General features: G+C 37.3%; 1 protein-coding gene across 1 annotated transcript in view; it reads right to left on the reverse strand.

Annotated features, from left to right (window-relative positions):
* Window positions 1-2,755: 2,755 nt before the first annotated feature.
* LOC105204612 (LHFPL tetraspan subfamily member 6 protein) overlaps window positions 2,756-16,436 on the reverse strand; it is a 66,283-nt gene continuing 52,602 nt past the window's right edge. The window contains exon 5 of the mRNA XM_026132113.2: window positions 2,756-2,981. Coding sequence (XP_025987898.1) covers window positions 2,848-2,981 — 134 coding nt within the window. The 3' untranslated portion in view covers window positions 2,756-2,847. The remainder of the gene's footprint in view (window positions 2,982-16,436) is intronic.

Consider the following 16,436-nt stretch of genomic DNA (forward strand, 5'->3'; position numbering starts at 1 on the left):
CTTGAAAAATAAAACTCGTGAAAATAAATTCTTTATTATTCATATTATCTCTTGTATTGTATAGAATTAATCGGCCTAGTGATACAAAATCCAATAGTATATTGTTACTTTATAAATATTAATTAATGGTAATTTAATATGCTCTCTTGTTATTGAATGCGTTAATTACTTCTGCTTCATATAATATGATATAAAACTTTTAATCTGTTGTAATCAGATATTATATGATATAAATTATGAATTTGTCATCCAATTGTATTTTTAAGAAATAAAATAAAATAATAGCATAATATGTATGTATAATATTATAGTACGTTGTGGGATTTGGTATTGAAACCATAATAATGTAATGTATCGACGCACTATTACGAAATATTAAGCACAAATCTTTTTATATTCTACGGTTTTTATTAAAAGCATGATAAGAAGATTTATTAAAAACATAAAATTTTTATATTTATAATTCTTGATTTCTTAACAGTATGTTTTATGATTAATTAACAGTAAATTTTATGATTAATTAAAAACGAGTATTTAATTTATAGAATGAAAAAATAGATATATGGGAGTTACAATAATTCTAGAATTAATAATAATCAAAGTTGCTACAGTATCAAAATTTAGAAGTGTTTAGAATTTTTTTGTGCTGTCATGTATATCGTTTATTATATATCCAAAAAAGTTTTTTCAGGTAAAAAAATATTTATTTGAATTTAAAAAAATTTGTATATTGCTATCCGGTTAAAGTTTTTTTTTATTTTTTTTATCAAAAATAAAGAAATAGTTTGATTGTGCAATGCAAATCTTTTTTTAAATGAAAGAAATATATTTTTAGTCCACAGAACACGAGAAATAAAATCCACGATATTTATAGCATACACACATTCGTCGAAATCGTAATCGCTTCTCTAACAATACTGATACTCGAATATGTCGCGTATCTCTTGCACGTTTTCTTTGCTTAAAATGTAATTCGTAATTTCAAAGTGAAATCGTTCACTTTGGATACAATCACTCGTATAAAATGTAATGCAAATGACTGAGGCGACATGGTATACCGAATAGTCACATATATCCATTATGAATTAACATAATTAATTTGAAACGTAAAGAATTAAATGTAAATTTACTGTGCGTTAAACATTTTACAGGGCGGAAAGTTGTTTGGCATGCGGCGCTCGCTGCGTGTTGTTTGCGACGCACGGAATGTGCGTGTTTACGCAAGGTCACTCGGCGAACAGCGGCGGCGTAAATCACTCACCATCAATGGGCTGTACACGTGGTCTACGAGCTACGAGGACCGTATGCCACCGTATGCGAGTAATGCGAGACGAAAGGAAAGGATACTCACGCCCTCACGCACTCCGAGCTGCGTGGGCCCAAGGCGCTGCGCGCGCATCTCCCCCACACTCGCCTACGGCGTGACCGTCGCCATTAGTCAGAGACGGCCGGCCGGCCGGCATGAACAATGGCGGACAGCGGGACAGCGGGTGTACGTGGAGGGGGTGTTTGCCGTGTCTACGCTGTTTACACTTCGACAACTGGGAACTTTGGAGCCTACTTCCGGATGTCGGAAGTGATTGAATCAAGTGGCGATCCGTTGGTCTCTCGCGTTAATCGCGATGTGCGTCGTAATCAGAGTCGGGTGGATCGACGCGTGAAGCTGCTGCTTCGTTTCGTACGCATCGCTCTACGTAATCGAAAGTCGCGAGTGTGTTGGACGAAGGAAATTGTGGCCGTGACCTCGAGTGTCTCTTCGTGTGATCGCGTCGCGTTGATAAATCCGCGGGATGAGTGAGTGTTTTTCGGGCCGTTTTGCGTGTGATTTACGGTGTGCGTCTACGGTGATTGACAACTGAAAACTTTGGAGCGTGTTTTTTAGGTGTCGAGAGTGATCGAATCAGGTGGCGATTCGTTGGTCTCTCGCGTTAATCGCGATGATAATCACGTTGATCAATCCGTGGGATGCGTGATGACTGGCGTTCCTCGGGTCGATTTGCGTGTGATTTGCGATGTGCGTGTGCGACGAGCGAGCGTCGGGGTAGTCTTAAGACGCGGGGCGGCGCGGCGTCGGGGTAATCGAAAATGGCGGTGCATCGTCGGTCGTGTCAATTATTTTTAGACTAATTCGGAGTTCGGAAGTGTTGTGCGAGTGTTCAACGAAGGACCCCAGTGCATCTGAGAGGAGGAGGAGGCCTGGGAGGCATCAGGCGACAGCGGAACAACCATGGGGTAAGTGAGAAGTAGATTTAATCTAACCTAACCTAATCTTTTCGTTATTCGTTACTTCAGAATATTTCATCCCACGATTTACGCGGCATTTTTTGGTACGCAGATAAATAATGCCTCCGTTTACACGGTATTTTTTGTACGCGGTCTCATTTTACGTGGCTGGAAAATATATATATTTCTATGATACTTATTGAAACTATTCGATTAGTGAATCAAATGTTTTTAATCTATTGTACTTGTTACAATATTCCAACTTTTTTTCGGTCGATTTGAGTACAGTACTGACTACTACAACGAATAAAATTTTAATTTGTATTTTTTGTGCGAGTATAATGTGAAATAATTATTTTTACAACATACGTGGGTTTTTCTCTTACGTATTCTTATTCATACTGGCAAGCTTTAATTTTTAACCGCGTAGAAAAAATTACTCCGTGTAAAAGGATGAATGCATGTACATTTAAATATGTAATGAGACGTAATATTTGATATAATGGATATATTTTTGAATTTTACAGATCAACGCAGTCTACGATGCTGTTTGTAATTCCGCTGCTGCGCATCGGTAATGGTGAGTCAGTTTTTTTATGAGAGAGAAAGGATAGAGAATTGAAATTAGACTAAATGAGGTAACCACTCTTGAATTCTGGTGTAGAAGTCCGTTGAATTTCTCAAAGTCCGGTGAAGTTTAGCGTAGTCCAATGAATTCCACTGTAGTGCAATGAATGGTCCATGGAATCCGATGAGATCTTGAAATGAAAAGTCAGGTGTATACCTATTTTCTGAGTGGTTGCCTCCCCGGGGAAGACTTAAAAAATCTTACGCACGAGTTTTACATAAAAAATGAATCTTTTTTAATCTAAACTAAAAGGTTCAGGTCAAAAGTTGAGCAATCTTTTTCTTCTCGCTTAAATCTAAATTTTGCAAGTCCCGTAATCTTCGGTAAAATCATCTGACCCTTCCTCGGAAGCGTGTTCTGATTTTCATCGATAAGAGCGCGTGGTCGATTTATCGCGGATCTTGAGGGTATCCATTCGAACACACATTGCTACATTAAATCTCTGCATCGCCGCCACTCGTGCATAAATATGTACGAGGAAGAAGCGGATTGATCTTGGGAGCTAAAGCGAAGGGCCGGCGTGGCACACCAAGTGGCCCTTGGCGCGTCCATGTAAGTACGTGCCGTGCTTCACCATTCTGGCCGGCACTCCTGACAAATATAGGTGATATCAGAAGCGAAAGCGTACATGACATAAACAAGATCCGTGCACGGCGTACCGGAACGGACAAAGCCGCTACATCGCGTCGGTGCACATATTTCGCCGGTTGGGTTTTATTTATTCCAGGTGGGATACGAATGTGCGATTTTTTTTACGCTCCGCGTTCGAAATATTCGAGATATCAAGAACCGGCTCAATCGAACACGATCGTATAAATTTGTTCTGCCTATAAATTTGTTTCAACCTCATTATCGACATTTTCCGATATAAAAGAGGTTTCGCGTTTACACCCTCAGGAATTATAAAATGTTATTTTTTTCTGCCTTTAAATAATTTTTTTTTTTTTTATTAAATGATATTTTTCTCTCGTATTTCTATCTCGTATTCAAGTTACTAGTAACGTAGATTAATCTAAGTAAAAAGTATTGTGTTGGTTCACATCTCTCGATAGAACTGTAATCGTGGTCATATTTGCGGTCGCGACTTGATTTCCCTCTCGATTCGGCTGCACACGTACAGAGAGAGCGGGACTACCACGAATTCGAAATAAATACACGGAGAAACGCCCGTCGTAATAACGCGCAACGTCCCAGCCTGTAGTACCGTTATTTTATTGCCTACCGCGGCAGTAACAGAAGCAAACGCTCGACATTTTACGAGCATTCGCGACGTAATGTTCGCCTCGAACCAGGATCTAGTACGCGATCGCGGTCGATACGAACCGAAAACTATTGCCACGTTTCTCATGCACGTTCTGTTTTTTCTCTTTTCTAAATTTTTCTCTCAGAGACACATAGCGGCGAACTAGATTGATTCGGAAGAAACATTCGATTATTTTATCCAAAATTGGATTATAAAAAAAACATACGCACAGTTTCAACTATATTCTCGATTAATTTCAATAGCAGATTTTATATCGATAGATTTATAATTAAAAAATTTGTATATACGTGTGTAAATGTATGTATTAACGTGTGTTGCACGATATATTGAATACTGTAGATTGGAAAAATTATTAGCAAACGCGTTGGTCCATATGAATATTTTTTCCAGTAAAAATATATAGAGAGAGACTTTCAATTTATTGCAGATGAATATAATTAAATGTCTGAGCGATGACGATGAATTAGTTTACGTGCAATATTTCACGATGATAATAATCAAATTGAATCTTTTGAGGGTGGGATTGGGACTTTGTGCTGAAAGACCGTACAGGGATTTCGATCTTCGCATCGGTCACGATGGTTTATCGACACTTTACGACACATTTCCGAGAAGGAGGGACGATACCGCGAATAGCAAAATATTTTCATATGTCAATTTGGAACAACGAACGGCCTTTCCTTCCGAGTCGTCTGCTTTTAGTAGCGCACATACATTTTTCCGTACACCTCGACATGAGTATTTTGCTCGCCGTGAGGGCTATTTAATATTTTACGATTCCATAGGTGTCCCCACGTGCACGAAATATAGTGTATACGAAGTGAGAGATTTCCGGTAAGAGGCGGTGCCCAATGTGTCCGACGCAATACACATCCGAAATGCATGTGTGCGTGTGCATGTATGTATATATGTACTCACATTTTCTATATTTGTTTCGAAATACAGCCGCTGTGTTCCGTATATCTTGGCGAATGTAAGGCTTACCGTTATTTTGTATCTAAAGAATTCCCAAAGCTCCGGCTATTCGTGCGGAATTCTACAGGAAATAATCATCGGGAATATCGCGAGACAGCGTTGCGAACAGAGGATAATAGCAACATTTTTATAAGCCAACTTTATTTGCAAGTTTTAAACTTTATTCGCAGACGCATCTCAGTTCGTACTTCAAGAACTTTTAATGCAGGGTGATAAAGTTTCTGTCTATTTCTTTAAAGTAGCGTATGCATTATTTCAGACATTGCATCGTGCAGATATTGCAGCGATGTCAGGCAATATTAGACTTTTTTCTCCTCTCTCTTTACACATACTATCCGAATAATAGATAGTAAAAGATTCAGTGGATGTTTGCTGCGAAATGTCTTCTCGATTTCTGTTACATCGAATAATGTTAAAAGTTAAATTTATATGTAAATTTAAACATAAAACTATTGTATCAAAAGATAAACAATTTAAAAAATGGTTTAAATTGTTACTATATATATACTGAAGCCTGCATTTATAGTCACGTTTCTTCTAAAAAACTCCGCTGAAACTAATCTTACGATATAATAGTTTAATAAATAATTAAATGAGAGTCAATATATTTTTTACATTATATTTATAAACGCAATTGAAGAACTCGGATAAAGTTTGCGAATTTTACAATTTTATTTTTCGCTGTATTTGATTTTTGCGAGAAGCTCGTATATGTATGTATATATGTATGTATATGTGAAATAATTTGAAACGTTGCAAATTAATTATCATTGATATAACACAGCTTCTCGTTACTTGATTCATATGTTATTTCGCTTTATCAGTCGACAGAAGTATAAAAGCAAATTACATTTAAATCAAAAGTTCAATACGTTTAAAATACGGGATATTTTTTTTGGAAATTTGAGACGAAATTAATTACTGAAAATTTGACTCAAAGTCTAATAGATTGTTAAAACTTCAATATTGTTTTTCAAATGAAAGGAAAATAAACTTTTTTTTTTAATAATAGATTTAATAATTTTGTAAATGGTAAAATTAATCAACTATTTAAATTAGCATTAAAGGAAATAATTTACGTGTAATAGTTAAATAGTTTGCAATTAATAGTATATATTTAAATATATATATGAATCAGATCAATACAAATTCTTTCGTCATTAGAATTTAAGTAACAATATTTCCATTTCAAAACGCTCATTCGAACGGAATTAATCGTAATTTCAAGCGACGCTAATCAATCTATAAAACGACATGCAAAATGTATAATAGCTCATTTATTGAGATATAAAGAACAGAATATATTTAGTGTGATTTTATTTTATAAGGCCTTAATTATTTCGAGATGATAATCGCGCTAATATTCGGTTTTGAGAAGCCATGTTATATCGATTACGAATTAATTTATCTTGAAATGAAATTTTCAATGTGCAGTTATTTTATAATAATACCATTAAATATTTTAAAGGCTTTATCAACTTATCTATGATCTTGGTATAATTTTGATATACGAAAACACCGTATGTCAGATTGTTATTCGTAAAACGAGAACTCGAGCATGTATAAAACAATACAATGCGCGCGATTTCGCACGTCATTGCACATTAGTCATTAAAAATGCAATTGTGCCAAGTACTAGAAGATATCGGACGCAATTATTTCCTATGAACAATTAGTCTGCACGTATTAATTATTACATTAATTAACTACCATGATTAACGATTATAATACAGTCTATTTATCGATATATTTCGCTCAATTTATTCAGTTCAAATTGAAACGATTGGAGATAGAAATTATGTAGGTTATTGCTTTATTGTGGGCATTCATACGTGAGCAATATAATAGCTTTTATTGCGCTAATTTGCGAGATTAGCGGATATTAACGAATCACACAAGCAAGTAAAAAAAGTATTAAAGGTCATATCAATTTTTATATTTATCTAAAACTATCTAATATAAAAGTAATATAATTTTCTATAAAATGTTACATTATTTTATACTTTTATAATTAATCGCGAGAGTTAATTAATCTAATAAGTAATGCGTGCGGACAAACTGTTCATTCCTTGTAATTATCTAAATACCTCGGATGTTAAAATTTAAATATTCAACAAGCGCTACAATCAGCAAATGTATTTGCTCGTTTCAACTTTGCTAACATCACCGAGAAATTATACAAATGCGCGTTTGCTAGCGTTGCATACCATTGTAGTTGCTGCAACGCCAACGGCTGGGAATGTTCGATGGTTGTTGTCGGACGCGTGCAAGAAATTTGCGAAACTAACGTGTTGGTTTGTCATTTTCACCCCGTGTCGCTTGATGATCGTATTTCTCGTCTTTCTGTAAGCCCTGCCAATTACTCGCTCAGCGCATTCTAATCCGCTTTAGCCAATTATTTGCGACATTTACTAACTAATCTTTGAAACCTTTGCCAATTTTTCTCAATAAAAACTACAAATATTTTATCTATCAAACTGAGAGAGAGGTTTCAAATACATACGGTGCAACATAGATACTTTTTTAATATTTAATTAAAAATGGAGGATATAAAAACAAGACACTTATTTTTTAATTCTTTTTTTGGTACGTATTATTTTTGCCATAGCTTACAACTTTTTTTTATATTTACGATGGCTTTCTCTATCTCTAATACGTTTCGATGGGCACTTCTTAGAGATTGGGTCATAGAGTAATATATGTACTTTCTATCAAGTCAGTCTTGTGTGCAGAGCTCTTTGGACCAATGTTTAAAGTCGCATTTTCGTGACGTTTTTTCAATGATGCGTGAAATATCCACAGCCTGTACTTTTCTTTCGAAAGCTTCTTTCGTTTTCCTTTGCGCAAATATATACAAACGACTTGGTACAAAATTTCTGATGAAGATTACTTCTGTCGGAGTTTTCCAATATTCGTTTTGGAAAAGACATTTATTTATTGTATACAATATGTCGTTGTGTTCTTGAAGTGATAATCCTTGACGCGACAATGAAATCATTCTCGTGGGATGCGCTTCAACTCGTCTCTTTGATACGGACGGAAATTTACGCCCGCGTTTCAAATTGTGATTCTCTAAAAGGAGCTTTACTCGCACGCGTCGCAGGCAGTACTGCATATGACATAAATATATAATTAAATATAATTATATTATTTATTTAATTATACATACTTGAAGTAATTAAATATTACAGATATTATCGTGGATTTATGCGTATTTAATATTTTACTGAGAACCTCAGTAAAATATTTTTCGAGTTTAATTAATCTTGATAAAGATTTTCTCGTGTAAGAGACGTACGATCAAACGGATAAAACCCAGATAGAATTCAAGTGAGAATTAACAAAGATCGAACGGCAATACAAAGCCATTTTCATTTCGCAGTATCTCTTTTTGCTCTCCATTTAATTTATATCGCAGATCCATTTCAACGAGACTTACGGTACAGTGCCAATAAGTTTTTGTCCGGTTTGAACGTGACCCAAGAAACTCTCGTGGGATAGAAAAGAAGGTCGATTACACTACCTATACACGAGCACGATGTATCGAGGTATTTCTATGCATTTTAAGCATAGTTTTATAGTGCGACATTTCCACTAAGATAATTTGACAATTTCCGAAGCAATAACTCTAACAAAATGCGGCATGCGATATTTCCGGCAAGCATAAAGTCATTACCATGTTATTACAACGATATTCAATAATGGGTAACATTTTCATAAATGTTATATTTCACGTTGTATATAATATCACATGAAAAATTGTCACCGTGCTTTGGAGATAATATTTTGAAACAGTCTTTACAAACATGTTTTTAGTAATCTTTTTAAAATGTTTATACAATATTATTAAACATTCAATAAATACGGAATAAAATCAACATTTCTAAATATTAATCAATATTTCTTGCTTATTGGATTCAGACCTATTGGTAAATTAATATTTGCTCCATATCAATATATTATAACAATATTTATTGAATAAACAAATATTACAATAAGAATTTGTAATTTAAATTTGATTTGTTTTCGAATTATATTTGTTTTTATCTAATTCGTAATCCAATAATTACAATAATTATAATTATTTTTTTTGGCTGGAAGTAGCGTAGATCGAGTTTTTTCCTCTCGTATAGCACAGCGGCGTATACTGGCATTACAAAAGTCAGAAGAACATCTATTTCCGTCGATCTGTTTGCCTGTTTGAATCTCTTTCTGATTTCTCCGTTACTTTTTAGTTTCCCTATACTTTACGTACGAGGCAGATAGTCAAAGGACTTATTGCGCAAGTTTCGATCGTATGCTAGTTTACAGGCAGCTTAGTGCCGGCATTGCAAAATTCTGCGTCTCAGTCGGCGAAATTGAATCCAGCCTCCAGGGAAATGTCCCCGGTGTGTTCGCAGAGTCCGATTCCTACTGGTTTTCGTACCAAAGAAACTTGATTACCGAAGACGTTGTGTACGTTATACCTTGCACAAATACATACATACATACATACGTGGGCGAGGGTATCGAAATTCAAAAGAGAATGGAAGATGCACCTTTTATACTTTGAACTAATAATAAAATTATTGTTTATGTAGAGAACGATTGCAATTTATCTTCGTTTTGCTAGGTTCAAGTATATATAATTCAACGAGCAATATCGCGGTACGAAAGGTGTAGCAGAAAACTAAATATTAGCTCTGGAAGAGAGGGAGAGAGAGAGAGAGAGAGAGAGAGAGAAAATTAAAAATTAAAAATGTACAGTTATCTTTGTGTGTGTTAAAATTTATAGTCACCAGTCACAAATATACGTGATAAATATAACGTAGATATCAGATGCAATTAATGTTAAACGTATGGCCAAAATGTAGATTTGCGTCTCTTATAATTTTAATTATTATTCTCTTAGCGTGGGAGACGGACGAAATACAAAATGTAATAACGCGTGAAACTTTTACATGCGGCTCTTGATTATTTAAATGATGCTTCGAGAAAATGCTATTTCAACGCAGGAAATGTCATTCTTATTTTATGTATTTTCGAACAAGTCGCGAATAGGCGGATTCTCCTTCTGCACGCGGCGACGTCGCGTCGGAAAGCGGTGGTGTTTCCGGAACGCGTATCTCCGTCCGCTGTCACATACGGAATCCATAGAGCGGATATGTCCCGTTATGCCGTCTATCTTGCATAATACTTTTCCTTATCCGGCTGCGTCATCTTTGCGATTTCCGCCGCGGCGGAGGCGGCTTCGAACCACGACGACGGATATCCGCGGTCGTATTGCCTTTGATGTTCGCCATCGGTTCCATATTCGATGCGTGGAATACTCGTTTCCGCGGAAACGGAACGTCGGATGCTCTCCGGTTGGATGTCTGCAACCCCCGTCGGCGGATTGTAATATGTTTTTCATATCTTTACGAGAACGACGACTATAATTCGGTAGCGATCGCGACCAACTGTCTACAATAATAGTCTCGTAATACGACTATTGTCGGGCAAAAAGAAAAGGAAAAGAGATTTATGTTTTCAACGTCTTTTTACTATCTCCAATTTTAATGATTTTTTTTTAACTTTTAACAATTTCAATAATTTGAAATCTCTCCGTATAAATCTGATAACTCTGATAACACAGAAGATATCTTTCTTCTTTTTAAAAATAAATGTTATTCTGTCAGGAGAGTTCTTTTATATTATGAAATTGGATATCTCTGTGAAACTCACTGAGAAATATCTTATAATTAATTTAGCACGTAATTAAAAACGTTATAATGATATAATAATAAATTTCACTGACATAAATTTTTTCTTGAAATAAGTTTCTTTGTAATCCAATATTTCATTAGAGTTATATCTGATAAATTTTATTGCGAAACTTTACGAAAGATTTTAAAAAGTACGGGACAATCGCGCGTTTTAGACGTGCGGCAAATTCTTTTTAAAATATAAAGGGATTTGATGAAAGAACCAGCTTACTGTTCCATGTATGCGCCACATATGCATGTTTGTATTCGTCGTAAAAAGCTCGTCGACTTTTGAGAGGTAAAGAAGAGGAGCACGCTATTCTGATAACACGCTGCAGCCCGCAAAGAAATATTTTTCAAACGAAAGCGCGCCTTTCTCGAGTGTAAAAGCTCTGATTTCTTATCTATCGCGTGTTATTATGATTTTTTGTGCGAGAGGAGAAAAAAAAAGGAAAAGAAAGTATTCTGTCGTGCTATGTAAATTATAAATCGTCTCTTATACACTCTCAAACTACAAGCGATGCAGTAGAATGTGAAAATATGTTGAATCACGTACTTTTGTTGATTTTCACAGTATTTTTATAATAATTGTAAAACTTGTGAGAAGTTGGATTTTTCTTTCAGCATTTTAAAGCTCGCATAAAAAGTTATTTCGCTTTTTTAGTAAAAATTATTAAATTATTAATAAATTTTTCAAAACTTTGAAGAAACATTGTTTTTCTACTCCTGGGTGGGGTGTTATTTTTCGCAATAAATTTCTTACAGTTTTTTCAGGGGGGAATGGGTATATAGATGCAAATCAGCATCAATTATTATATTAAATTAATTAATTAAATATAAATAGTGATATTACTAATTCTTATTCGACATGCTGTGTTATGACCGAAAATTAATTCGGCGCACATTCTGGTTGAATTCGGAGAAGTATATAAAATCACATAAATAAATATAAGCACTAAGACCTAGCTACGACCGAAGAAGGCTTTTTTACTATCATTATGTTGTTACACTATCGGTCCAATAACATATTTGTAATAAAAATTGTTTTATTTGTAAATATTTTAATAAGTAAAAATATTTCTTACACATAATACAAATGTTTTACATACATAATGCATAAATATATGGTAATGAACAGAATTTGCTACTTTCCACGATCGAATAGAAATAAGTGACGCGTATGAAAAGACGATCGCAGAGACTACATTTTCTCTCTGCACTTCGTGCAAATCCCTCTAGCGATTTTTCATATTTCAATGTATAATATCGTCATATTTTATTTCAAATGGCCCTTAACGGTGGTCACGGTAGCAGTCGATAACGAATATATAAGATCTTTTGTTTTTTACCGGCTTGAAAAGAGCACCCGAGTGCTCGTTGAAAAATATGATTGTTATTTGTGCACTATGATAACGAAAGCAATAGGTCCATATGTTTTTGTACTGAATACGATGGATATGCAAGTTATGGTTTATATGAAATGGTATTTTTATAGTATTATTTATAAATTTTAATTCGTGTAAAAACATAGGATGCATTGTCGGTGCATTAAACAACATAAGAAAATAGTACAGTTTATTTTGCATAACGTGTCCACAGAACAGTTTATTACTGAAAATATATTTTCATGTCCTCTGAAATACTATCAAAGAGAATACTTTTGCATTTAAATTGACGTTTAGAGAAATTATAAATCTCTTTTCTTTACGTACACATTAATTGCATTTTAGTCAGTTTTTTTTTTTTAATATTATTTCTTGATTACTTCCGAATTGATCTTAAAGTTTCACGACTGAAATATTTTTCTTGTACACCGACGTATATTAGACCCTTTTCAAATCGAATATCGCTCCCTTTACGCGAACAAGTCTACGATCTCCGGCGTTCGCCGGAAATCAGCTATAAAGACCAGCAGGAAGTTGGTAATGTCTATATCGCAAGGATGGGAGCTTAATTCCATCGCGAAACTCATCTCGTGGAAGCGTCGTGTAACTATATAACGGATATATCGTAGAACTTGGACCGTAAATCAATCGGATCTGCGTTCGTCGGGCAGAGGCCGGGGCAGGGCAGGGCACGGCATGGCACGGCAGTTTATGTCGATCGGCAAAAAGGGCGACGAATCTTCGGGAACTGTCGTTCCGTGCACAACGGAATTACATGCCGTCGTAGATAACGTCGACGTCGACAACGACGACGGCGTCATCGTTTTTGCTGAGGTCTCGCGTACGGCCTGCGGCGCTACCATTTTTCACCGTAGAACTTGCAACAGGTGTAAACTTCGCGAGGAACGCCCGCTGTTATGTAATCTACCAGCCAGATAAGTTCTCCTTAAAGAAGACGCAGTAAATAATGGCTTCTTCTTCTTCTTCTTCTTCCTCCTCCTCCTTCTCCTCCTCTCGCGGTGCGCCCGTGCGCGCGCGCGCGCGCGCAACTATGTAGAAAACTTGGAAACTCGGATAAACGTTGGAGTCACAACGAGTATAAGATTTACGATGGTATTACAATAGCAAAATCACTAGCGATTTACTCGAACTGTAATTCCAGTTTGTCTTGAAAATTAAATCTGAAAAATAATTGTCAGATTGCGCAAACATAGAATAATCTTGTTACTCTCTTAACACCTTTTGCGTGTCTCGATCTCTCGATAACCATATAAAAATCTAGTGATTTGCGTAAGAAGATTAAATCTTTTGAATCCTCTCTTTAAATAGAATAGAAATTATTAAATTGATATATCATATTGATACAGAGAAGAGAATTTTTCACAATGATACATGTTTTAAATTGCTTTTATAAATTGCCTTTTTCCCGCGGGAAAAAACTAAATGACGTACCTACATTAATATTTTCATATTATATAAATGTACATTATATAATATTTTTATTAATATTGACATATTTCCATCATTCGAGATGCAATGCGGCTGATAAGGGAGATCGCGGCACATAACCATTAGTACACGTTGCTACGTAACGCAAAACTTTGGGATGCGAGTTAATTCCGGGTTCGTTCGGCCATTGCTCCCGCAAACAAAAGTTGGTCGTGTACGCGACATGGAAGCGAGAAGGAGGAGGGATCGGAAACAACGGCGCGGCGGACAGCGCGGACAAAAGGAAGCGAAAGGGTAGGAAGGTTGTTTGGAGGCAAGAGCGAAGGGAAGGACCCTGAGATGCCGCGAGGTAGGAAAAGCGCCCGAAACTTGGAAACTCACCGCGCCTATAACTAAGATCTTTTCTCTTCTCGTCACAGTGCATTCTCTCGGCCGAACTTGGCCGGATCGGTGCAAAGGAGGCTGCCGGTTATTCTCGGACAACCGTGGATAACGAGCGAATAAAACTTTTCCCGTCCGTATTGTCCGTTCCTCTTCCTACGAGCGCCGCGCGCCGCGCGCCGCGTACGCCATTTATTTCCCCGTATATCTCGTCTAGACGCGATGCATTTCGCGCCAAGTGAAGATGAATGCAATCCTACTTGGATCTAAGCAACGTACCTTTCAGAGCTTTCAGCCAATTGCTTTTGTAAAAAATTCACGAGAAATAGGCATGTAAATCTTTATTTGAGGTTTCCTTCTAATTAATCGATCGTCGGGAACCTTGCGTTCCCGAAATAAGATTTCAAAAACCGCGCGGCGCTCTCTTCCTTTACGTTCGAGCAATCCTTCGCAGTTTTATTCGCGCACGAGCTAATTAAAAACAGCGGGGATTAAAGTCAGGCGTGAGTGGATACGAGCTAAACCACGACGAGCTAAACCACGGCGCGACAGAGCAATTAAATGAAAGTCGGATAATCCAGGTTTAACTATCCGCTTTTACATTCGGCGGAAAAGCGTTAAACAAATGGTGGAGCGGAGGAAGCTCGATACTATACGCGTCACTTATTCTCGGTACCTCCTGCTTCCCAGGGATACGCAACGCCGCCGACGCCACCGATGCCGCCGACGCCGCCACCGCCGGCTGATTATGGCGTTTCGTTATTGCGGCATTTCGTCCGTTATACGTGCGTATTATCGTCGCGGGTCGGAATATCGGGTGATAAAGGCGCCCGTTATATATTCCATCCGCGAGAAAACGGCGCCTGCTTCACCTTCGCGTTATATTTCAACGTATCTTCGGCATCCCGAGTAATTACGACGTGATATATTGTCTTCAACCCCCTAGGGGACCGTGAGGGTGTTCTTCGTGGCCGCCATCAGACTCCACGATGGCAGTTTTCCATCCCGAATACGCGTCCGGCGCGCGATTATCCGCTTTTAAGAGGAATATCTTTCCGGCGGTTGCGTTATAATGTGCGGGGGCTTACTGTTATTTACGTGTTTGGCCACTCCTGAGGTATTTTTACGGCACTCGTAACATTTGATTTATCATTATCGCGCTATGGCTTCAAAGTGCAAATTCTAAGAGAGTGCTGGAAGATAATATCGAATAAAATAAATCAACTCTGTCTCGTTAAAAGCATTTCGTCATCAATCGAGATTCTCGTACAAAATAATTAGCTCGATATTAGGAGAAATAATTAACGGGCTTAAGAATCACTCAATGATATTTATATACAAAATATTTTTCTCACCCAAAATAAAAAGTTTGCACGTATCGCGAGCTTATTTCTGCTCTGTCGTAAATATAATAAAGTGACGTGAGTAACTAATAGAGCGTAAGAAAGAACGATAAGTTATAAACGGCGAGGATATAAAGAGAATTAACAGGACATTAAGGCCGACAATACGTTCCTCCCTACTCGGTTCTCGGTGAAGTATATTTTTATACTTGGAGGAAACATCCTTTTGAAAGTAGTCGGGAACGACTTAAAGCTCATAGACCCGCACCGAGGTACAATCAGAGTTCGCCGGGAGATTCGAGGATGACGTTCAAATCCCTCGGAGTGAAATCCCTCGGAGTGGAGTTTCGTGGAGCGCCCGTCGGAAAGCCTTTACTCCACAAAGTTGGCAAAACTTTACGATACGAGGAGAACGTAAAAAAAAATTCAGTCATCACGAAACGTTACGATATATACCCCCTGTATTTTCCTCTCCGTTCTACGCGCGGCGACGCAGCTATACCGTGATAAATATTCTGGCTATCAGCTCGTAGTTCGACTAGGTTAAACTGTCGTCAAACTAGCTTATCGCCGTCTTGCGTTTTATGGTAGGCAATCACTTAGCTCGTCGCGAGATCCGCTTATTGAATTATACACGCGGACGTAAAGGCGTGATCGCAACGTCGATTCACGACGTCTTCTCTCGTTTACGTTACAGGTGGAACTGTAATACAGAAAGGCGCATCGTGAAAACGCGGGACTTGTAAGCCCGGGCCCGGTTAATTCCGGCTGTCAGCTCAATCCGGCCTAGAGCTTTTGTATCGTAAAAATTGGCGCTTTTTTTCCCGGCCGCGGCGGCATCCGGTATCCCGCGGACAAAATGTGGAAATACTAACACGGGTCGATTTGCACGAGTGAAGTCAAGCGGAAAAAAAAAGTATCGATGACGGAAGTGCGCGGGGAAAGGGTTTTCTCGTTCGGAGGCGAATATATCGCTTTTCATTCTCGGTCCCTATTTTCTCTCTCGCGATGGGGATACCGCGTCGCGAGTCCTCTTGGCAGCAACCCGTTAGCGCGATACACATC

The sequence above is a fragment of the Solenopsis invicta genome, chromosome 3, assembly GCF_016802725.1.
Source record: "Solenopsis invicta isolate M01_SB chromosome 3, UNIL_Sinv_3.0, whole genome shotgun sequence".
In the NCBI taxonomy this organism is placed as follows: Eukaryota; Metazoa; Arthropoda; class Insecta; order Hymenoptera; family Formicidae; genus Solenopsis; species Solenopsis invicta.